Here is a 20,142-nt window from a genome sequence, read left to right as displayed (position 1 = left end):
CCAAACCGGCCTCGACACGGCGTCATCACCGGCAATCGTTCGGCCCCGCGTTCGGTCACTTGTCACACTTCACATCCCGTCTTATGCCATCCACCCAAATCACCCCACGGGGATTTTGTTGGCTCAAGTGATGAACTTGCCGACTCGGCGAGTTGCTCGGGCACTGCACCTACTTAGCTGTCTCCAACTGCGTCGAAAAATGGCAACAAATTCAGAAACAGCTCGAGCTAAATGCCTCACCACCCACACGACTCAACTGCCACTGGCGAAAATGCGAAAACTAAGAGCATGGAACGTGGAAAAGCGTGTTACAACTGCCGACGTAGGAAAATGGTCGGTTCCCGATTGGGTTGGCGGTGACGATTTTGTCTGACGAAGCATTCAACAGAGGTGTGATGGGCTACAGCCGGTTTGTGGCCCTTGCGAGCGGGCTGATCGTCACGACGATTGTGAATATACTTATCATGGCGGTCGGGCAAGAGCCGAAATTCTGCAAGAAAGCATCAACCGTTTGGAGAGTCGCATCCAGGAATTAGAGCACCCACATCTCGTCCTACCCCACATGACGGTCAAATTACAACAGCCATACACAAAGGCGACAGGAGTCTCATTTGGTATCTCAGCCACCGCGATTTATTTGCACACGTTTGACTTGACTGTAGACTCTTCGCCCCTCCAAGAGCCACCGTTTGATGTCATCGCGAAACTTGTCGACTGTTTTCTATCATACGCATCGGAAGTAGGATTCTTCCTCAACGCAACGCGATTCAAGGATTCCGCCATACTAAATCATCCCCTAAATAGCTCTTCTCGACCATGTCCCGCACTCCTTTTTTGCGTCTACCTCTGGGGAGTCCGTTTCTCGAAGAACCCCCAGCTTATGGCCCGCGAAAGCCAACTTCTCTCTTCTGCTCTAGAATTGACATCTACTGCGCTGTCTGGCCTCCATCCACAAAGAGTTATGCACACGTTACAAGCCGAAGTGCTTCTCGCGCATTATTTCTTTGCCTCTGGCCGTTTTTTGGAAGGCAAATACCACACAGCGTCAGCAATATCGCTTGCGCTGAGTAGCGGCTTACATCTCATACGATCTAAGAAAGCCCACAACGCTTATGGACGACTTTCTGCTCCGCGCGACATCATCGAAGAAGGGGAACAAATTCACGCTTGCTGGGCTGTGATGATACTCGACAAGACATGGGCTGTCGCTCTGAGCGAAGATGCCCACCACGATTTACAGAATTCCAGTTGCTGTATCGACTCCCCTTGGCCACTCGAATGGGACGAGTACGAACAAGGTCGGATGGAGACCAATTCCAGATATGAGAACACCGTCGATAAATTTCTTGATGGTTCTCCGACATCGGATTCTGGAACATCGACGGTGGCTTTGCTCAGCAAGGCCGCACTGCTGCTGCAACGCTCCAACAAATTGGCTCGTCAAGTCAGACCCGGTATGGCTTGCATTTGGTACCCCTTCTTGTTACTCACGATATGCAAAGATATGTCCCCCACCGAGATTGCCACCTTCCAATCGATATTCTCCGCCCATGATGCGTTAATCGATTCATTTCACTCTACACTCATCTCCCCGCACTCTGTGCATAACCCGACACCCGCCAAACTTCGAGCTTTGCTTCTGGTGCATAGTTTCATCCATGCTGCTACTTTACAGCTCCACGCAATCCCGCCGCTACAACACAACGGAGCATCCCGAGCCAAACGCAGAGCCGCCTCGCAAGGTATACTCGGTGTCGTGCTTGCATTCCCCGCACAACTGACTGATTACGTCAACCCTGTAATCGGAGTGCGTTGACTGTTTTCTCCAACTTTATTAAGGGATGACTCACCTAACGATAGACAATGTGGACCGGTGCGTTCCAGGAGTTCATAGAAGGTCCATACGACTTGGGAGACTCCACGACTCATGTGCGCACATTGCTGGGAAGAGCATTGGACGCAATCCGGCCCTTCAAGGCCACGTGTCCGCTACTCAGTAAGCCGTTTGTCTTCAGAGGATCAGACACGGAAGTGACCTTGTAGGCTATCAAATTGCTGCTATCGAAGACGCTTGCGGGACACTTTAAATTATCAATATATATTCTCTCCGCCGAAGGGTTGAACACAATTGTACCACGCGAATCAAGTAATATACCCATGACTCCATTCTCTCTGTTCTTGCAAACGCGAAAGAAAGATAAGAATATACTCAGGAGAAGTCACGTCACGGGACCGTGTCCGTGTCCTGAGAGTGACCAGACGTTTCATTAGAACTACAACTTGACTTGGGCAGCAATGTCTTGACGAGTAAAGCGTCCGCCTCCATCGACAATGATTTGAGCGCCAGTGACATGTACGGCTGCCGGGGAGGCGAGGAAGAGTGCGACGCCAGCCATGTCTTCCGTTTGTCCCAAACGACCTATAATCCGACCCGTTATCTTTCCGAATTGAGTGGCAGGCAAATAACCCTACCGGTGGGCTGGCCCGTAGCGAGAATCTCTTTGCCCGCAGTTTTGAGGCCATAGGCGGTCATTTTACTTGGGAAGTATCTGTCATCCTCGTTCAGTTGGGTTCGACGTGCTTGCAGACAAGGAAACCATACCCAGGCAGAATGGCGTTTACACTAAATAACAGCAGAAGTACAAGCAACATGCCAAAAATGCAAATGGACCTACGTAACTTGGCTTGGGCCTAGTTTTACCGCCAGTTGTGTTGTGAGGTGGTTAACGGCAGCTTTGCTGGGTTGGTCTGGAGTCGAGTGAGGCACTATCAATATCGTACCCAACAGAAACACTAACAGCTCCATGTTCCATTGCCATTTTCGCTCAGCAAGTTCTCGCTATGAGGAACGACAGAGTCTGTGGATGATATGTTTATAACGCGTCCAGGATCGTTGGCTGTTGCGCCTTTCGTCAAATAGTCAGTCAACCTTTCCAGATTAAGTGAAGCTTGAAATAATGAGTGATTTCGTACCCAGCAGTCACTAAAAACATCCATTTGATTAGTTTCGAAAGAGATATGGGCCCGGGTGACACACTATAGAATATACTCTTCACGTTGACTGCAAACACGTTGTCCCAACCCTTTTCTTCCGGGAAGTCGTTAAATGGAGCGCCCCAAGTGATCCCCGAGTTGTTGACAAGAACATGCAACTTGGCTTCGCGTCTTTTGAATTCGGCAATGAGGGCGTCACATCCCGCTTTCGACTCGGATCGAGTTCAATTGCAAGTCGAGCAGAGGACCCGGAAATCGCGTACCCCGACATTGGCGACAATGTAGTCGACTTTCCCTCCGCCAAGTTGTTGGAGGTCCGCCACGGCCTATGTCCTCTCAATGAGCATTGGCATTATAAATATCATGTTTTCCGGAACAACCTCTTGTAGTTGTTTCTCCTTGCGTGCAGCGATGTAGACCGTTGCTCCATTCTTGACAAACCCGGCAGCGATCATCTTTCCAATTCCGCTCCCTCCACCGGTGACCAGAACTGGCAAATGGCCCTGGCTATTAGCCATAAAATGACTGGCGAAAGAATCATACCGGTTTTGCCTTGGACATTGAACAACGAAGAAGTAGCTGGTCCTATAGTGAGCATTCGGAAACCAATAAGAAAGACAGAACGGACCTAACGTAGACATCGTAAATAAAAGAAGACGGTAGTACGAGAAGCAGAGCACAAGCAAGTATTGGTCCGGTTTTGTAAAGGCCGGAGGTGGCGGTGCATGCTTAGGGCCCGGACTGGCCCGGATGATCACTCAGCACGACTCCGTTGTTTCGGGATTGCGACTTGTACAGTTTTCTAAAACTCAAACTTCTCCCCAATTATCCCCTCCGTTAGCTCCCACAATTGAGCTGCTTTCCCCTTAAAGTCAATCAGATATTCGTCCCATAAGCACATTCAACCAGACTCACTGCATCAGAAGTATGCGGAGCGACTTCATCCATAGCAACTTGGCAGTCGTCCAAGTATGCGCCAGGCGTCGAGTCCAGACGAGGATCAAAAGCCGCCACGACAGTTCTGAACACATATATAACACTCTAAAATAGATCTCCAAAAACCTTACGCACGTTGCAGCACCTTCTTCGATGGATTTCCAAGGAAATTTATCAGACATAGGATTGCCTTGCTCACTAATCAAACCAATTGAGCTGAGTTCCGGGGGAAATGAGTTGGTCTCTTTCATTCGCATGAAAACGTTGGTGTAGATGACTAGATGACGAAGTTAGCCATGTTTACTAATGTTTATCACTTCAAGACTGGTTTACATACCTCCAGGATGCAAACTATAGCCATGAATTTTGCCTCCGGATCTTCTCGACAGCTCACTGGCCATCATGATATTGGCACTCTTGGTCGAGAAATAGATGCCCATCTGACTATTTCCCTCCACCTTTGGATCAGGACGACCCAAGTTCTCCAAGTCAACACCAACACCAAATTGGTGCCCCTTGGCAGACACGTAAACAACCCGAGGCGTCCACTCTGACGATTTAGCTGCATGAAGCTTGGGAAGGAGGAGTTTCGTGAGAAGGAACGGTCCAAAGTGATTCGTCGCCCATTGAACATCGACGTCAAGATCTGCTGTGCGCTGACTTGGAGCGCCAAAATTGGTGGTAGCAGCGTTGTGGATAAGGACCTATATAGTCGCTGCTTAGTGGGGGAAAAAGAAGCATGATTGAACAGAAGAGGGACGTACATGAAGGTGGTCCAAGTCTGCACTCACTTGGGCTGCCGCCTTGCGAACGCTGTTCTGTGACAATAGATCGAGGATAAGGCAGCGAATGTTGGCTGTAGGAACGGATTTCTTGATCTCATCAAAGGAGCGCTTCAATCTGAAGGTTGGTGAGCTTTGCAACGAAGAAGATAAGTGTCAGGACCAACCTCTCCTCGTTGTAGCCGGTGATTATTACAAGGCCAGCATATTTTGCTATGGCGCGCGCGGCTTCATATCCTACTCCATTGAGCGATGTCCCAGTAATGAACACTGCGGCGATTCGTCAGAACGTCAGGTTTGATATATCCACCATCTACCGTTTTTGCCACGAAGAATCGATGCAAACGTGTCTGCGACCTCTTCAGCGGTTGTATGAAAGGAAAACTTGGGCCAGGAGTCTATGGTCATCCTCGAACAATGGTTCAAACTTGGGCGCCGTGCCCTGCTTTATAAGGAGCAGCGGAGTCTGGAAAGGGCGCCGCGTTTGCTTATTGATAGTGTATCCAATTGGCCAGTCAACGGCCAGTCGGAATAGTACCAAGGATAGTAAGACTGCGAAGCGGAGGAGGTCATAGTCATTTCGTGTTGTGGGCTGAAAGAGAGACCGAAGCACGTGTCGATATTCGAATTCAATCACTTGGGTCAAGTTGGCAATTTCAACTTCAAGGTTTCTTTTTCGAATGCGTGCAGGTGTTGCTTTGAAACCGTTACCGTTTCGTAGATGTCTGGTTTCTTCATCCACATAATGACTCGATAGTAGTAAGCATCTCATCTTGAATACGCAGTTTGACTTAACAGACTTCGCCTGTGCCAGAGCGAGGCAATATGAGTCGGCGATCAGTGAATACGGCGTCAACGGAACGAATAAAAACATTCTAATAAGAGTCCGTTCGTCTAAATGCAACTTTCAAAACTCGAACTTCTCTCCGATTATCTCCTCTGTCAAATCCCACAACTTGGCTGCTTTGACCTTCAAAAAATATAGCTCCGTGGATTCAATGTTCAAGGGTGAACTCACTGGGTCGGCAGTATGTGGTGCGACTTCGGTCATGGCAACCTGACAATCTTCGAGGTATGCACCAGGTGTCGAGTCCAAACGTGGGTCAAAAGCGGCTGCGACCATTCTAACAACCATGTCAGCATCGGACCAAGGCCAAACAGCGTTACGCACGTCGCAGAGCCTTCTTCAATAGATTTCCACGCGAACTTGCCTGGCACGGGATCCCCATTCTCGTCGATGAGTCCAATGGCGGTTAGCTCTGGAGGAAGCGACTTTTTCTCCTTCGGCCGTGTGAAGGCATTCGAGTACACGACTAACAGACCACACATCAGTCAAAGCTGCCAATGATTAAAATGAAACCTACTTCCAGGATGCAGACTATACGCGTGTATTCTGCCTCCGGCCCTCCGTGACAGCTCGCTCGCCGTCATGATATTTGCACTTTTGGTGGAGAAATTGATGCCCATCGCGCTGTTTCCTTCAGCTGTGGGATCAGGACGACCCAGGTTCTCCAAATCTACACCGGTTCCGAACTGGTGTCCTTTTGCGGACACGTGAACGACCCGAGACGTCCAACTTGACGATGTGGCCGCGAGAAGCTGGGGAAGTAGGAGCTTGGTGAGCAGGAATGGTCCGAAATGATTTGTCGCCCATTGAACATCAACGTCGAGATCGACCGTGCGTTTAAACACGGTGTCGGCATCCAAATTCAGGGCAGCAGCATTGTGAATGAGGACCTGATCGACGAATACTGAGTGAGGAGAAGCAAATAAATAGTCGACGCACATGCAAGGGCTCCGAATATGAATTCACTTGAGCGGCAGCTTCACGCACACTACTCTGCGAGGACAAGTCAAGCGTAAGGCAGCGGATATTAGCCGTCGGGACAGATTTCTTGATCTCTTCCGCTGAACGTTTCAACCTAAAGAGTTGCTCAGTTTGCGGGTTTAACTGAGTGCACATAAAAGACAAGCCTGTCTTCGTTATATCCTGTGATGATGACAAGCCTGGCGTGTTTTGCTATGACGCGTGCGGCTTCGTATCCCATCCCGTTGAGAGAAGTCCCAGTAATCAGCGCTATGCCTCGTTAGAACATGAAGACAGATGAAGATCGACGCCTACCATTTTTGCCCTCCAGAATCGACGCAAATGTGTCTGCAACTTCTTCGGCAGTTGTTTGCGGCGAGAATGTAGGCCAAGTTTCTGTAGGCATTGTCGGCTGACAGTTCATGAGCCAGGTTATCTTTTATATTCGAGTGCTTCGACGGAATCTGACTCGACATTCGTGACTATACTCAAAATGGCAAAGCCGCTCAAACTAGCAGATCGTCGGTCATGGTGTTTTCGCCATTAAACGGCGATCGGGATTGTACCGGGAGGAGTAAAGAGGTTGTGCAAGTGTTGAATACACGTTCGGCGATGGGCGGGACTCGTGCTAAACAACATATTCTGCTCGGAGCCGGAAGTCAGACTCGGGACATCAAATTTGGCGTTCTGCGAAACACTTCGATGGGTTTCTGGATGTAAAAGACAGTGAAAGGAGGGAGGGAAATGAGGAAAGGAAATGTGACAGAAATGTGATAAGACTCACGTGACACTCATTCTCTGCTCAATCCACCTTGTTCCCTCTCCCAATAACGCGATTTCCACGGCTCTCAAGAATGCCGGCGATACGAAAGGTCTCTGCACGCTTATCATCTCTTGCGAGCCCCTATAATGTCGGTGTCACGCTCTTCAAACTCGAAGAAGACGAAGTCAAGATGGATGTGGATTTGGGAGCGTTGCCGAGCACTCCACAACGGGAAAAACGCGCGGCGCGAACAGCCAAGAAGGAGGAGGACGCGGGAAATGACTTGAGCACGCTTCTGACAATAGACGACGACGATTTCAAACCGTTACTGTCCACACCTCCGCGAAAGCGCGCTCGAACCTCATCTTCTCCCTCCAAATCTCCCCGCGCTAAGCAGAGAGTGTCTCCTGGCAGCAAACCAGCCGCGAAACGGAAGGCATCTGGATACAAACGGCCACTCGCAACCTCAGACCCAACTCCAGCGCGTTGGCGTGAGGTTTTCGATGCACTTCGTGAAATGAGGAAGCATGGCGGGGCGCCAGTGGACACCATGGGCTGTCATATGGCGCAAAGGCACGAGACAGACCCGAGAGTGAGTCTGTATCCCTTGTAATGACCTGATAGCTAACTTTTTTTAGAATAAACGGTTGGGATAATTCTACGACAAGTCGGGTCCTCTGTTGACCGTCGTTATAGATTCACCACTTTGGTCTCTCTGATCCTCTCTGCACAAACGAATGACAAGGCCGTCGACACCGCTGTCATCAACCTCCGCCAAGCCATTGGAGGGACGTTGTCTGTTGAAGCATTGCTCGCGGCGGATTCAGGGCTCATCAAAGACACCATTAGATCTATTGGTATGAGCGAGAAGAAAACCAACTACCTCAAAACAACCGCCCAACAGCTTTGCGACGATTTCAACGGGGATGTGCCGCAGTCAATTGAAGGAATGCTGTCTCTACATGGCGTTGGGCCCAAGATTGGATTCCTTGCACTTCACAACACATGGGATATGTGAGTTTTCTCGTCATTTGTTTCCTCACTTATCATGATTTAGCAATGCTGGAATAGGTGTAGACACGCATGTCGCCAGGATAACCCGTCTCTTAGGGTGGCACAATAAAGAGAAGGAAGAGGATGCACGGTAAGTGATGCCTTTCTGGATATCCCGCCTCACCATATCTCGTCAGGATCAGTCTCGAATCATGGCTGCCAAAAGAACACTGGCGCGAAATCAACCCGCTTCTCGTCGGTTTCGGTCAGGTACTGTGTCAAGTCCCCTGGTACACGATCATCTATGCTGAGCCGTCGTGTCAGACAATCTGCGAAGCTAAGCACCCCCGCTGTGAAGTTTGTTCGTTGTCTTCGGGGTTATGTCCCAGTGCCAGAATCGGCAAAACTCCAATGGCGGGGAAGGGAAAGAGAGCTACCAAGGGCGGAAAACCCAAGAGGCGGACTCCTACAGATGACTCTGATTTAGATTGGTGAAGCAAGGTTAGAAACTCATTGAAATTCTCATTTGGATTCATCATTCGATGCTATTTTACAACATGCCCTCTTGTCAAGCAAATGCGGCGCTTACAACAAAACTAACGTCGTCATTGAAAGCCCCCGTGGCATCGAAATCGTGGACACCGCCGTTGGAGCTGACATAGAGATTGTTGTTGAAATGTCGGAAGAAGCGGGTGGGGTGACTCCAGCTGCGGATGGTGTTGCCCTGGCCGTTGAGTCCCGCCTCTGGGCAGAAAGTCGCGTCTTCGCGGAATGCTTGCGAGCCATCGTTGGCGCTGACTTGAAGTGCAAAGTTGGAGTGGCGCAGGTAACTGCCAGTGGTGTCACGTGACTGCAAGGAGATGCATCCGCTGTTTCCGAGCCCAGGAACGACGGTCCAGCTCGCGGAGAGCTTCAGCGCATTGGTGCTGGATGAGGTGACGACTTGGGTATTGACCGCGGCGCCATTGTGGGCGATATAGCGAGTGTCGTAACCCGCAGTTGTAGCGCGAAGGGAGATGGTTGAGTTGATGTTAATCGCTGGCCCGCCGACGAGTGAAGATGTTCCGTAGCCGGCAGCGACGATGTTGGCCTGGACCGAGTTCTCCGTCGCGTCAGAAGGATAGCCAGTTGTCATCACACCCTCGTAGAAGGTGCCCTGGGCTCCGTTGCTGTTGTCACCGCCGATCCCAAGGATAATAGCTCCCTCTCTGATGCATTTTGTCAGCGACAACAAGGTGGCTAGCGAAACGCGCACTTGGACATCGGCGAATACCCTCCGACTGTTGGCCGCCCACCGCTGTAGTAGGTAGACAAAGAACCAGAAGCGGCGTTTCCGCCACGGATAGCCCACAAGCCAGGCTGGCCTTTGACAACGGCCGTGAGGAAGCGAGAAGTTTGCGTAGGATCGCCAGAGTTGAGTTTGGTGCCCTGGCCAGAGAAGAGGCCGTTTTCAAGGTCTGCCATGATCCATGGTCCGTTGCCAGAGCCAGTACCCCAGACTTTTTTGTGGAATTAACCGAAGCAAGGACAATAGTGGCGACATACCTTTGTTATTACCAAAGTAAATCGCCTCCATGTGGCCATTACCTTAATCAAGTCAATTTGTCGTGCTTTAAAGGTTAGACAGACACTGACCAGTGTCCTTCGCACTAGTCTCAGCATTGCCGTAGTCGAAGCAGCAGCCCTATAATGGAATAAGTCCATGTTTGGGGTTTAATTGAGCAGGTGTTACCCTGGGTAGAAAGCATTAGGATTGAGTAGTACAAGCAAGCGAGAAAACGCACCCATTGAAGTGAGTTCCATCCAAAACTGCATACATGCCCTCGGCAGCATCCCCCTGAAATGGTCAGGTTGGAAATGAACGATTCTCGTTGCTTGGGAACCAACCTTGGCAATGCCATTGGTAGCATCATTGCGATAACCCGTTCCTGGGGCAACGAAGACACCATATGCCTTGTGTCCCCCGAGTGTGACTGGTGCAGCAGTGGCAGAAGCAAGATTGTCGAAGCCGTTGGCTGCGGGGCCCTTGAAACCACCTGGCGGTGCTTGGGTGAGGTGATTTCCTTTGCCAGACTGGTCGTAGATGATGGTGATCAGGCATGTTGTGCCAGAACAGAAGGAGTCTTGAGCGGCAGCATTGGCAACACCGCCTGCAGACAAGGGGGCAATGTTGGTCGTCGCACCGTCAGAGCCACGTTTTACTTGGTAAAGGGAACCGGAAAACGCGCTGTAAAGGGCACGGGTGGTGCTGTGGGCTGCAACACATGGCGTTCCGCCAGATGCATAGATGTCGCAAGGGCCTGCAATAGCTAGAGCTGCGGCGGAGGACAGCACAAGGAGTGAGGAGCGCATGCTTCAGGTTGGGTCATCCGTCCATTGGAAGTTGGGCATTTTGTAGATGGCGGGGAGAAGCAAAAGATGTGATGGGAACGATCACGTGAAGCTGTTCGGACTTTTTGGGGAGCTTTAGAAATAGGATTCTCAGAAGTAGAGCACCATGGGGGAATCTTTCCGAGCATTATCACCATCTGGTGAGCGAGGGTTTTGCACATTTGCAGCCGTCCCATGACAACCTTGAACAGCAGGACAGTGAGGCAAGATGTCGGCGAGAGAACTCAAATGCAGCAGCGGTGAAACCGTGACATCAACTGACAGTTTGGGTGGAGCACGGTCCGGCTCATAAAGAAAATGATTCAATGGCATTCAAAACTCCAGACACACTGGCAAATAAAATACGCAAGTAACTTCAAGTTGAAAAGAGTTGAAAAGACTCGAGGGAAGCAGTGCAACGTGCCGGAGTGGAGAGCATCTAGCTGATATAAAGACTTTACGGGGAATCGACAAAGTTTTCGGGCCGCATCTGAAAGATATCCATAATCCGGACCGTAGCGCTTTTCATGTCGATTTTGCGATACTCCGCTTCAATTCGCACGCGGCTCTCAATGAGCTTCTCCGCGACGGTGTTCCACTCCATTTTCTCACCATTTAGACCCTGAACAGCCAGAAGCTTGCCCCCGCTCTTCCGAATCTTTCCATCCACAATCACTGTTTCGACGTCACGGACCGATGCGTGCATCACGATGGCAGTGACCGGGTCATGTTCGGCAGCACAAACCATTGCAGGCGATTCTCCGTCGAATATAACCAGGTCGGCAAGCTTTCCGACCGCAATACTACCAATATGACTTGCCATTCCTACAGCCCGAGCCCCCTTGATTGTGCCGAGATTGAACACAGACTCGACGGTATGCTTGACGACGTTCGGGTTCTTGCCGACATCGATAAATGGCTGGTTATAGGCACCTCGTGCTACTTGGAGAGCAAGTCTCATCTGAGTAAGCATGTCGCCTGGATTGGTGCTTTGGCAGTCCACACCCAGGGAAGCAACAGCGTGAAGGTCATCGCGGAATGACACAGGGAAGCCATGAGCCATTTGCAGTTCGGTGTTCGGTGTTGCAGCCACATGAGCGTTGGCGCTCGTGAGGAGAACAGCGTCGTTCGTTGTGGCGTTGCTTGCATGCGAAAGGAGAATGTCGGGACCAAGTAGCCCATATGCCTCCAGCAACTCGACGAGAGAGTGTGGCCCGAACACGGCCCCACGAACATAATGAGAGGTGATCAGCTTTATTCCGAGAGAGCGGGCCTTTTCAAATCGCTCGATCACCATCTCCTTAGGAAGAAAGAAGCTGTCGAAAGCCAACCCAAGTTGAACGCGACCATCCCCAAACGGTTGTTGTTTTGCTAGATCAGCGAGCTGGGAGTCGAAATAGTCGGGTGTAGACGGCGCAAAAGTCAGTGGATCCCATGAAGTCACGTTGGGGGTGTCACAGTAACCATAGACGGAGCGAATTCCAGACGAAACAGTGGCGGATATCGCGTTGGGAGCTGCATTTATTGAAAATCAATAAAATGAAGCAAATACGCAACAGACCATGAAGGGGACCATGAGTGATATGAGCATGGTCGACAAGCATCGTGGTTCCCCCATCAATAGCCTCCAAACACCCTCCCAGTTCTCCCCAAAAAACATCATCAGCGTTGTAGAGCGCCCCGGTAGAGTTCCCTGCTAAGATGTTAATTATCAATAGAAACGGTTTGTCCGACTTACCTCTCGGCATGTAATCCAGGAGAGTATCATTCGCATGTCGACCTTTCAACTGTGTTTGCCACACGTGATGGTGCGTGTCGATAAAGCCTGGCGAAACCAATTTCCGAGTGCAGTCAAGGATAATGGTATCTAGGCTAGATGCGTCGATGTGCGGTCGAATGTCTGCGATTGTGTTTCCAACAACAAGTAGATCAGATTTTATCGGCGTGATGTGATCATTCTCGTCATGCACCAGGATTATCCCGTTCTTGAGGAGTATCGAGTTGGACACCATGAGAGAGAGAGACGCCCAAGCTTCTGACTACATAAAGATTCTCGTCTTTATAGCTACGCGGCCAAGTCTCTGCGTTTAACCGTGCGAGTAAGACCTGATGACTCAATAGGATCGCTCATTGAAAGACGATGGCTTCACAGAACCGTTGATCTAGCGGAAGGGCTTCCGTGTAGTAAAAGCTCTATACGTTTGCATCGTCCGATCGCGGAACGCTGATGTTCTTGTCAACGTCAGGTTGGCACTAATAATATTAAAAATGCACTGACTGTTCATATTCTTTCGAGTCTTGGGGTGAAGGCTGCAGGAGTCGCAGGGCCAAGGCGCACGACCTTTGACTGACACTTTTGTCAATTGCGCGTTACAAGGAATCGACAAAGTTTTCCGGCTTCATTTGGAAGACCTCCATAATGCGGGCTGTAGCGCTTTTCATGTCGATCTTACGATACTCAGCCTCAATCCTCGTGCGACTCTCCATCAACTTCTGAGCGACGGTTTTCCACTCCAGATTTCCCCCCGTTGGACCCTGTACGGCCAGAAGCTTGCCGCCGCTTTTCCTGATTTTCCCGTCCACAATCACAGCTTCGATATCTCGAATAGAGGCATGCATGACAATTGCAGCGACTGGGTCATGCTCAGCCGCGCAGACCATTGCGGGGGACTCTCCGTCAAATACAACGAGGTCGGCGAGCTTTCCAACAGCAATACTACCGATTTGACCCTCCATTCCAACCGCTCGGGCACCTTTGATCGTCCCCAAGTTGAATGCCGCCTCGACGGTGTGTTTAACAAAGTTGGGATTCTTGCCAGCATCAACGAATGATTGATTACGAGCTCCTCTTGCAGCTTGCAGAGCAAGTCTCATTTGAGTAAGCATATCGCCTGAATTGTTGCTGTGAGAGTCGACACCGAGGGAAGCGACGCCATGAAGATCGTCGCGGAACGCAACAGGAAAGCCAAGGGCTGCTTGAAGCTCTGTTTCTGGTGTCGTGGAGACATGCGCATTGGCGCTTGCGAGGAGGGCAGCGTCGTTCGGTGTGGCATTGCTTGCATGCGAAAGGAGAATATCAGGACCCAGCAGTCCATATGCCTCGAGCAACTCTACGACAGAGTGTTGCCCAACAACGGGGCCACGGGCATAATGGGAGGTGACCAGTTTGATACCGAGTGAACGAGCACTTTTGTATCTTTCAATGACCATTTCTTTGGGAAGGAAAAAGCTGTCGAAGGCCAAACCGAGTTGAACACGACCGTCACCGAAGGGTTGTTGTTTGGCAAGGTCAGCGAGCTGAGAGTCAAAATAGTCAGGCGTAGCGGCCGCAAAAGTCAGCGGATTCCACGAAGTCACGTTAGGGGTGTCGCAGTAGCCATAAATAGAGCGAATCCCAGACGAGACAGTGGCAGATATCGCGTTGGGAGCTGCATCCGCTAAGCGGTAGTACAACGGGGGAAACATGGCACAGACCATGAAGCGGGCCATGAGTGATGTGTGCGTGGTCGACAAGCATCGTAGTTCCCCCATCAATAGCCTCCAAACACCCTGCGAGTTCTCCCCAAAAGACGTCCTCAGCATTGTAAAGAGCGCCAGTAGAGTTTCCTGCACTAGCATCGGTTCCTGATGAGACAAAACGCCTTATCCGACTTACCTCTCGGCATATAATCCAACAGAGTAGCATTCGCATGTCGACCTTTTAGCTGTGTTTGCCATACGTGATGATGGGTGTCGATAAAACCAGGCGAAACCACTTTCCCGGTACAATCGAGTATAACTGTGTCCTTGCCAAACCCGTTGATCTGTGGTCGAATCTCTGCGATTTCGTTTCCAACAACAAGTAGATCTGACTTGACCGGCGTGATGTGATCGTTGTCGTCGTGCAGAAGTATAGTCCCGTGATTGAGGAGTATGGATGCCATGACTGAGATGCTCCTGGAATCGTCACTTATATACATCGACGGCTAAGTTTCCGCGCGGTGGCGCGCCTTCAATTATGCGAGTCAAAACTGATGAGTCAAGGCTGCTCGAGCCGATTGAAACCTGAAAGACGTTTTCCGTTACTGACGGGCATTGACAGAACAGGGTCAAGGTCCATGATGTCAACCCAAAGTTTGGACCCTTCCGAGGAGGAAATGCATAGAGCAACTGAGAATTCGTCCAGAGCTCGCAAGACGTGTTAGATGAGGCCTGCGACAGAGATACTGCCGCCGAATACGTGTTACAGGGAATCGACAAAGTTCTCAGACTTCATCTGGAATACCTCCATAATCCGGGTAGTAGCGCTTTTCATGTCGATTTTGCGATACTCTGCCTCAATTCGCAGGCGGCTCTCCATCAGCTTCCGGGCGACGGTTTTCCACTGCAGATTTTCCCCCGCTGGGCCCTGGACCGCCAGGAGCTTGCCACCTCTCTTCCTGATTTTCCCGTCCACGATCACAGTTTCGATATCGCGAACTGAGGCATGCATGACAATTGCGGCAACTGGGTCGTGTTCAGCAGCGCATATTGTTGCGGGTGATTCTCCATCGATGATGACAAGGTCGGCCAATTTTCCAACGGCAATACTACCAATTTGACCTTCCATTCCTACAGCCCGAGCCCCCTTGATCGTCCCCAAGTTAAATGCCGCCTCGACAGTATGTTTGACGAAGTTGGGATTCTTCCCAGCATCAACAAATGATTGGTTATACGACCCCCGGGCAGCTTGGAGAGCGAGTCTCATTTGAGTCAGTATGTCACCGGAATTGTTGCTATGACAGTCGACACCAAGGGAACAAAGAGCATGAAGGTCATCACGGAACGAGACGGGGAAGCCATGAGCCATTTGGAGCTCCGTGTCGGGGGTTGCAGAGACATGGGCATTGGCCTTTGCAAGAAGGGCAGCATCTTCTGATGTTGCGTTGCTTGCATGCGAGAGGAGGATGTCCGGACCGAGCAATCCATAGGACTTTAATAGCTCCACGAGAGAGTGTTGTCCAATGATAGCGCCACGGACATAATGGGAGGTGACAAGCTTGATTCCAAGCGAACGGGCTCGTTGATATCGTTCGATAACTATTTCTTTAGGAAGGAAGAAGCTGTCGAAAGCTAACCCCAGTTGAACGCGACCATCCCCAAACGGCTGCTGATTTGCGAGATCAGCGAACTGAGAGTCGAAGTAGTCCGGAGTCGCCGGGGCGAACGTGAGTGGACTCCATGACGTCACGTTGGATGTATCGCAATAACCGAAGATGGAGCGAATACCAGAGGTAACAGTAGCGGATATAGCTTTGGGAACTGGAGACACAATAAAAACCAAGACCGAAACGACAAAATTTAAACTGACCATGAGAAGGTCCGTGAGTGATGTGTGCGTGATCGACGAGCATGGTCGTTCCACTGTCGATGGCCTCCAAACATCCTCCGAGTTCTCCCCAGAATACATCTTCGGCATTATAGAGCGCGCCGGTGGAATTTCCTGTGTGATATGTTGTTTGAGAGACATTTTCCATGCTACAAGCAGTTCACGTACCCTTGGGGATGTAATCCAAGAGGGTATCATTCGCATGCCGGCCCTTGAGCTGGGTTTGCCACACATGATGGTGGGTGTCGATGAAGCCAGGTGAAATGAGTTTTCCAGTGCAGTCAAGGACTACAGTGTCAACCCCAGGCGCGTCAAGATGTGGTTGAATGTCTGTGATCTTGTTCCCAATGATGAGCAAGTCTGCCTTGATCGGCTCGACATGGTCATCTTCTTTGTGCATTAGCAAGGTTCCGTTCTTGAGCAGTAACGAGCTAGAGGTTGCCATGAGAGTGGGAGCTGGTTAGTCCGCACTGAATCCCTGCCAGTTTATATAGGCTTTGGGAATCGTCCGTATTTAACCGTGCGAGTGAAAGCTGATGAGTCAATAAAAGATGTTGAACGCTCTCATTGGAGGTGGGAAGCCGCCCGATTGGCGTTTGTAATACAAGGCTGACGCACTCCGGCGAGCAGAGAGTTGGCGCCTCTGATACTTGGTCTCGAGGAGAATATATATGCATAGGGAAGGAGTTGGGAAGAAATTGCAACAGCAGAACCAGGCGGCATGTTGGAAGGCTGACGAGAGAAGATTCAGCTGTGTGACGCACTGTCACTGTCACACAAAATTTTGGGTCATTCCAATTTTGCGATTTCTTTTGGGCCACCCTCACGAGCTTCACTGCGCAACCTCACTCTTACCTTTCGTCTATAATGTCCCCTCCGCTCTCATCCAAAGGCAAAGAGTCCGGTACTGCCCGTGTCCTCGGTTCGGGGGCGTCTGGTGAGTTGCAGTAAAAGCTGTTGAGCTTGGTCGAAACTGACTACCAAACGCGTTTTAGGCGTCGCGGAATTGCTCGTGTTCCACCCCGTGGACACTGTCGCCAAACGTCTCATGAGCAACAAGGCCAAGGCTCGTATTTCGTCCGAAGCAGTCCCTTGACCATATTGACTTGAACGCAGATGTCTATGGGCACGGCCAACGCCATTATCTTCAGGGACTACGCGACCGCCTCTGTGGCCCGCAAATTTGTGTCGCTATTCCCTGGACTAGGGTATGCAGCGGGCTATAAAGTTGCTCAGCGGATATACAAATTCGGTGGACAGCCGTGGTTCAACGACTTGATCAACCGACATTACAAGACCGAATTCACAAACACCTTTGGCGAGCGGAATGGTAAACTCATGACACAGGCTGCAGCTGGGAGGTGCGTAGCTCATAACGCGTGTGGTTCATACTTTTTTAATATGTTCTTTCCTTTCTTAGCTTGACGGGCATTGGCGAAGTTGTGCGTGGAAATGACGACTTCTAATTTCCTGTGAACCAACATATATCAGGTGCTCCTCCCTCTTGACGCGTTGAAAATCAAGCGTCAAGTCAACCCAGAGGCTTTCCGCGGTCGCGGCGTGGTTCGCATCTTCCTGGAAGAAGGAACCACACTGTACCGCGGCTGGGGCTGGACTATGGCTCGCAATGCGCCTGGAAGTTTTGCTGCGAGTAGTTATCTTCCGTCTCCTCCAAAGTCTGACATCCCTATAGCTATTCGGCGCTTCCGCGGTGACAAAAGACTACGTCTTAGGCGTCTCCGATTACTCCAAAGCGACATGGACGCAAAACTTCATTGCCTCTATAGCAGGCGCGGTCGCATCCATTACGGTCGCCGCCCCCCTCGACGTTATCAAGACCCGTATCCAGAATGCCAACTTCGAGAACAACGTCTCTGGCGTTGCAGCGGTCAGGGAACTTGTCAAAAATGAGGGTGTCTCCGCATTTTTCAAGGGTCTGACGCCGAAGGTACACATTGCTTTACCTCCCTTGAAACTGGCTCACACGCAAATGCAGATTCTCGTCGTTGGTCCTAAGCTCGTGTTCAGCTACACCCTTGCCCAGTCGCTGATCCCCTTCTTCGCTAACTACGTCTAATCTAGCGCCTTCGTATTGCTTTTCCACGTCCTTACGACGGATGCTGTCGAATCCACCACTCACTACGGACTACGCTTACGCTCTGCTGCTTACGCATAATTTAACAAAAGTACCAGACACTTTCTCGTGTAGTTTTAGACCTAGATCGGATTTACACGTTGTAATTCATGCCCTCTACTCAGTTAACAACCTTACCCCACGACAAACTAGATCGGGAAATGATTGACGGATCACAGTTTCGGCTGTCGCTCACCTCTTTCTACTTACTTACCCCGAGTTGAGGCCTCTCCAGAACAGACTATCGACTACATAACGCCAGTCGTCGCTCCAGAAATCAACGCAATGATCGATGCTCTTCCCTTTGAAATCACTGCTCAAATTTTCGAACTCTGTGTGCTCGATAACCCGAGCCCACTCAAACATCCTGCCCAGCAACTCCGTCTCGCGGCTGTGTGTGTCAGCTGGAGAGACATTTGCTTCGCACTTGGACAGCTTTGGGCCAGGCTTAACGTCTACAAATGCCCAAAGTTTCTGGAGGGAGGAACCGACGATGATGAAGCGGAACTTTGCCAAATGGCCATTGCATGGCTCTCCAGAGCGGGCAGTCATCCAATAAAGCTTGGAATCCACGCAGAGGAACGCAGTACTACGCTCTCTTACGCTCTGCTCCCAATATTTTCGGGTCAAATATCGCAGCTCGATATACCTCTACAGCGTCTCTCCTCGGTTTTGCGCGGTGGAGCGCTACCTCAGCTAAAGAGCCTTTGTCTGCGCTGCCCCCCCAGTATAAGGCTCGATCAAGATGACAAGGGACATTACATTCTAGCCCCAAAGTTGCAGCGCCTTCAACTGCTCGGGTACTTCGACACCGATATCTACATTGCGTTTCCGTGGTCTCAAATCACCGACCTCCTCATTGACGGACCACCGTATTCTTGGGTCCACTCGAATTTCCGTTTGCTAGACCTGGAACAGCTCGAGACCTTCAGCATCGTTTGTGAATATGACTATCGGAGCCCTCGCTCCATTAAAACACTCCCGAAATTGCAGAAATTCAGGGCTACGTTAGCACGGGACGCTGACATACTGGAATACTTGTCTCTGCCCGCGCTGAGATCACTAGAAATAATTGGGCTGGCGGGCGCCAGTGAACTACCGACCAATATTGTCGAACTAGGACGGCGTTCTCAATGGAGTCTGCGACACCTGCGCCTCGCTAACATCCAGTGCAGTCGTATTGCTTATCTACTCGACTCCGAGGTGATGGAGTTCATTGAGGAGCTGGAGATCAGTGTCACATGGAGAGACCCGACCTTCTTCGATGCACTCTTGTCTCGGTTGAGGGCTGGAGCGTTGCTTAACCTCCACTCTCTGAGCATCAAAGCGTGTCCGATAACGCACTCAATGCACATCACTGAGCTCGTGGAGGTTGTGCGTCTACGATCTGAGAAGTTCGGTCTCCAAGCATTTGCGCTGGAGCTTGTGAAGCGACATGACTGGGAGTTGTGGAAGAATGAGGTAATGCTGGAGTTTAGAGAGTTGGTAGGCCGGGTGCCGAGTGTGAGGGTTCATGTTCACGGTGTTGCAGTCTAGGACTCGAACTCTCATTATCGGTCAAGTGAATATTCATGTCAAAATGAACTTATCCTCCTCTAACTTCCCCTCGTGGGCCCCACACTCTTTTTACCCTTCAGGATGCTCGTCCGTTTTGGTCTATTGCACTCTCGACAACTGTCGTCAACGCCCATCTGGCTGAGATTTACACCAATTCATGACCTATTAGTTTCGACTTGTCTTCCTCCCACAGCTTCCTCGAAGTAACCAACGCGCTTCATCTCAACCAAGGGCTGATTTGCTGCTGTTACGCAGCCAGATCTACAGGGACAACAAATTTCTATTCCGCTGCAGGGACGTAAAAGCTCTACTACTTGCAAAAATAAAGTGTGCAAAACTAGGCATCCAGAGAAAGGAGTCGAAATAACGGCACACTGCTCGCAGCGGCCGCGCGAGGGTATCGGCGCTGGCGCCAGGGATCTGACGAGATCCAAATGCAATATATGTGACAGTGACAAG

General features: G+C 50.6%; 10 protein-coding genes across 10 annotated transcripts; 4 read left to right on the top strand and 6 right to left on the bottom strand.

Annotated features, from left to right (window-relative positions):
• Window positions 1-231: 231 nt before the first annotated feature.
• MIND_00990700 (Zn(2)-C6 fungal-type domain-containing protein) lies at window positions 232-2,087 on the top strand (the record flags this gene model as incomplete). The annotated part of the gene is made up of 5 exons (XM_037366511.1): window positions 232-333; window positions 389-1,454; window positions 1,503-1,807; window positions 1,861-1,996; window positions 2,044-2,087. 5 exons carry the CDS (start codon window positions 232-234, stop codon window positions 2,085-2,087), a joined length of 1,653 nt encoding a protein of 550 aa, XP_037215905.1.
• A 186-nt stretch (window positions 2,088-2,273) lies between these two features.
• MIND_00990600 (uncharacterized protein) lies at window positions 2,274-5,120 on the bottom strand (the record flags this gene model as incomplete). The annotated part of the gene is made up of 20 exons (XM_037366510.1): window positions 2,274-2,419; window positions 2,473-2,549; window positions 2,603-2,623; window positions 2,676-2,748; window positions 2,799-2,929; window positions 2,974-2,983; window positions 3,038-3,206; window positions 3,258-3,320; window positions 3,375-3,484; window positions 3,538-3,573; window positions 3,623-3,735; window positions 3,843-3,859; window positions 3,910-4,015; window positions 4,066-4,078; window positions 4,130-4,207; window positions 4,268-4,300; window positions 4,592-4,634; window positions 4,695-4,830; window positions 4,880-4,982; window positions 5,030-5,120. The coding sequence occupies 20 exons, from the start codon at window positions 5,118-5,120 to the stop codon at window positions 2,274-2,276; spliced, it is 1,569 nt and encodes a 522-aa protein (XP_037215904.1).
• A 499-nt stretch (window positions 5,121-5,619) lies between these two features.
• MIND_00990500 (Short-chain dehydrogenase/reductase family protein) lies at window positions 5,620-6,943 on the bottom strand (the record flags this gene model as incomplete). Its single annotated transcript, XM_037366509.1, has 7 exons — window positions 5,620-5,682; window positions 5,731-5,836; window positions 5,884-6,025; window positions 6,077-6,449; window positions 6,499-6,645; window positions 6,683-6,789; window positions 6,835-6,943. The coding sequence occupies 7 exons, from the start codon at window positions 6,941-6,943 to the stop codon at window positions 5,620-5,622; spliced, it is 1,047 nt and encodes a 348-aa protein (XP_037215903.1).
• A 367-nt stretch (window positions 6,944-7,310) lies between these two features.
• MIND_00990400 (ENDO3c domain-containing protein) lies at window positions 7,311-8,770 on the top strand (the record flags this gene model as incomplete). The annotated part of the gene is made up of 6 exons (XM_037366508.1): window positions 7,311-7,874; window positions 7,921-7,928; window positions 7,979-8,296; window positions 8,340-8,426; window positions 8,473-8,545; window positions 8,600-8,770. Exons 1-6 carry the CDS (start codon window positions 7,374-7,376, stop codon window positions 8,768-8,770), a joined length of 1,158 nt encoding a protein of 385 aa, XP_037215902.1. The 5' UTR covers window positions 7,311-7,373.
• Window positions 8,771-8,843: 73 nt separating this feature from the next.
• On the bottom strand, window positions 8,844-10,627 carry MIND_00990300 (Glycoside hydrolase family 54 protein; the record flags this gene model as incomplete). Its single annotated transcript, XM_037366507.1, has 6 exons — window positions 8,844-9,483; window positions 9,531-9,774; window positions 9,821-9,862; window positions 9,911-9,959; window positions 10,056-10,112; window positions 10,163-10,627. 6 exons carry the CDS (start codon window positions 10,625-10,627, stop codon window positions 8,844-8,846), a joined length of 1,497 nt encoding a protein of 498 aa, XP_037215901.1.
• Window positions 10,628-11,102: 475 nt separating this feature from the next.
• On the bottom strand, window positions 11,103-12,657 carry MIND_00990200 (5-methylthioadenosine/S-adenosylhomocysteine deaminase n1; the record flags this gene model as incomplete). Its single annotated transcript, XM_037366506.1, has 3 exons — window positions 11,103-12,160; window positions 12,207-12,338; window positions 12,384-12,657. The coding sequence occupies 3 exons, from the start codon at window positions 12,655-12,657 to the stop codon at window positions 11,103-11,105; spliced, it is 1,464 nt and encodes a 487-aa protein (XP_037215900.1).
• Window positions 12,658-13,015: 358 nt separating this feature from the next.
• On the bottom strand, window positions 13,016-14,604 carry MIND_00990100 (5-methylthioadenosine/S-adenosylhomocysteine deaminase n1; the record flags this gene model as incomplete). Its single annotated transcript, XM_037366505.1, has 3 exons — window positions 13,016-14,073; window positions 14,120-14,251; window positions 14,301-14,604. 3 exons carry the CDS (start codon window positions 14,602-14,604, stop codon window positions 13,016-13,018), a joined length of 1,494 nt encoding a protein of 497 aa, XP_037215899.1.
• Window positions 14,605-14,867: 263 nt separating this feature from the next.
• On the bottom strand, window positions 14,868-16,437 carry MIND_00990000 (5-methylthioadenosine/S-adenosylhomocysteine deaminase n1; the record flags this gene model as incomplete). Its single annotated transcript, XM_037366504.1, has 3 exons — window positions 14,868-15,925; window positions 15,975-16,106; window positions 16,161-16,437. The coding sequence occupies 3 exons, from the start codon at window positions 16,435-16,437 to the stop codon at window positions 14,868-14,870; spliced, it is 1,467 nt and encodes a 488-aa protein (XP_037215898.1).
• Window positions 16,438-16,859: 422 nt separating this feature from the next.
• On the top strand, window positions 16,860-18,069 carry MIND_00989900 (Mitochondrial carrier protein; the record flags this gene model as incomplete). Its single annotated transcript, XM_037366503.1, has 7 exons — window positions 16,860-16,929; window positions 16,988-17,058; window positions 17,109-17,353; window positions 17,413-17,434; window positions 17,484-17,639; window positions 17,686-17,940; window positions 17,989-18,069. The coding sequence occupies 7 exons, from the start codon at window positions 16,860-16,862 to the stop codon at window positions 18,067-18,069; spliced, it is 900 nt and encodes a 299-aa protein (XP_037215897.1).
• A 258-nt stretch (window positions 18,070-18,327) lies between these two features.
• On the top strand, window positions 18,328-19,662 carry MIND_00989800 (uncharacterized protein; the record flags this gene model as incomplete). Its single annotated transcript, XM_037366502.1, has 1 exon — window positions 18,328-19,662. Exon 1 carries the CDS (start codon window positions 18,412-18,414, stop codon window positions 19,660-19,662), a length of 1,251 nt encoding a protein of 416 aa, XP_037215896.1. The 5' UTR covers window positions 18,328-18,411.
• Between the last annotated feature and the right edge of the window lie 480 nt (window positions 19,663-20,142).

Source organism: Mycena indigotica, assembly GCF_014461135.1.
Source record: "Mycena indigotica strain 171206Taipei chromosome Unknown Mind.scaff0009, whole genome shotgun sequence".
NCBI classification, from domain to species: domain Eukaryota; kingdom Fungi; phylum Basidiomycota; class Agaricomycetes; order Agaricales; family Mycenaceae; genus Mycena; species Mycena indigotica.
This window is presented reverse-complemented; position numbering and strand designations above follow the sequence as displayed.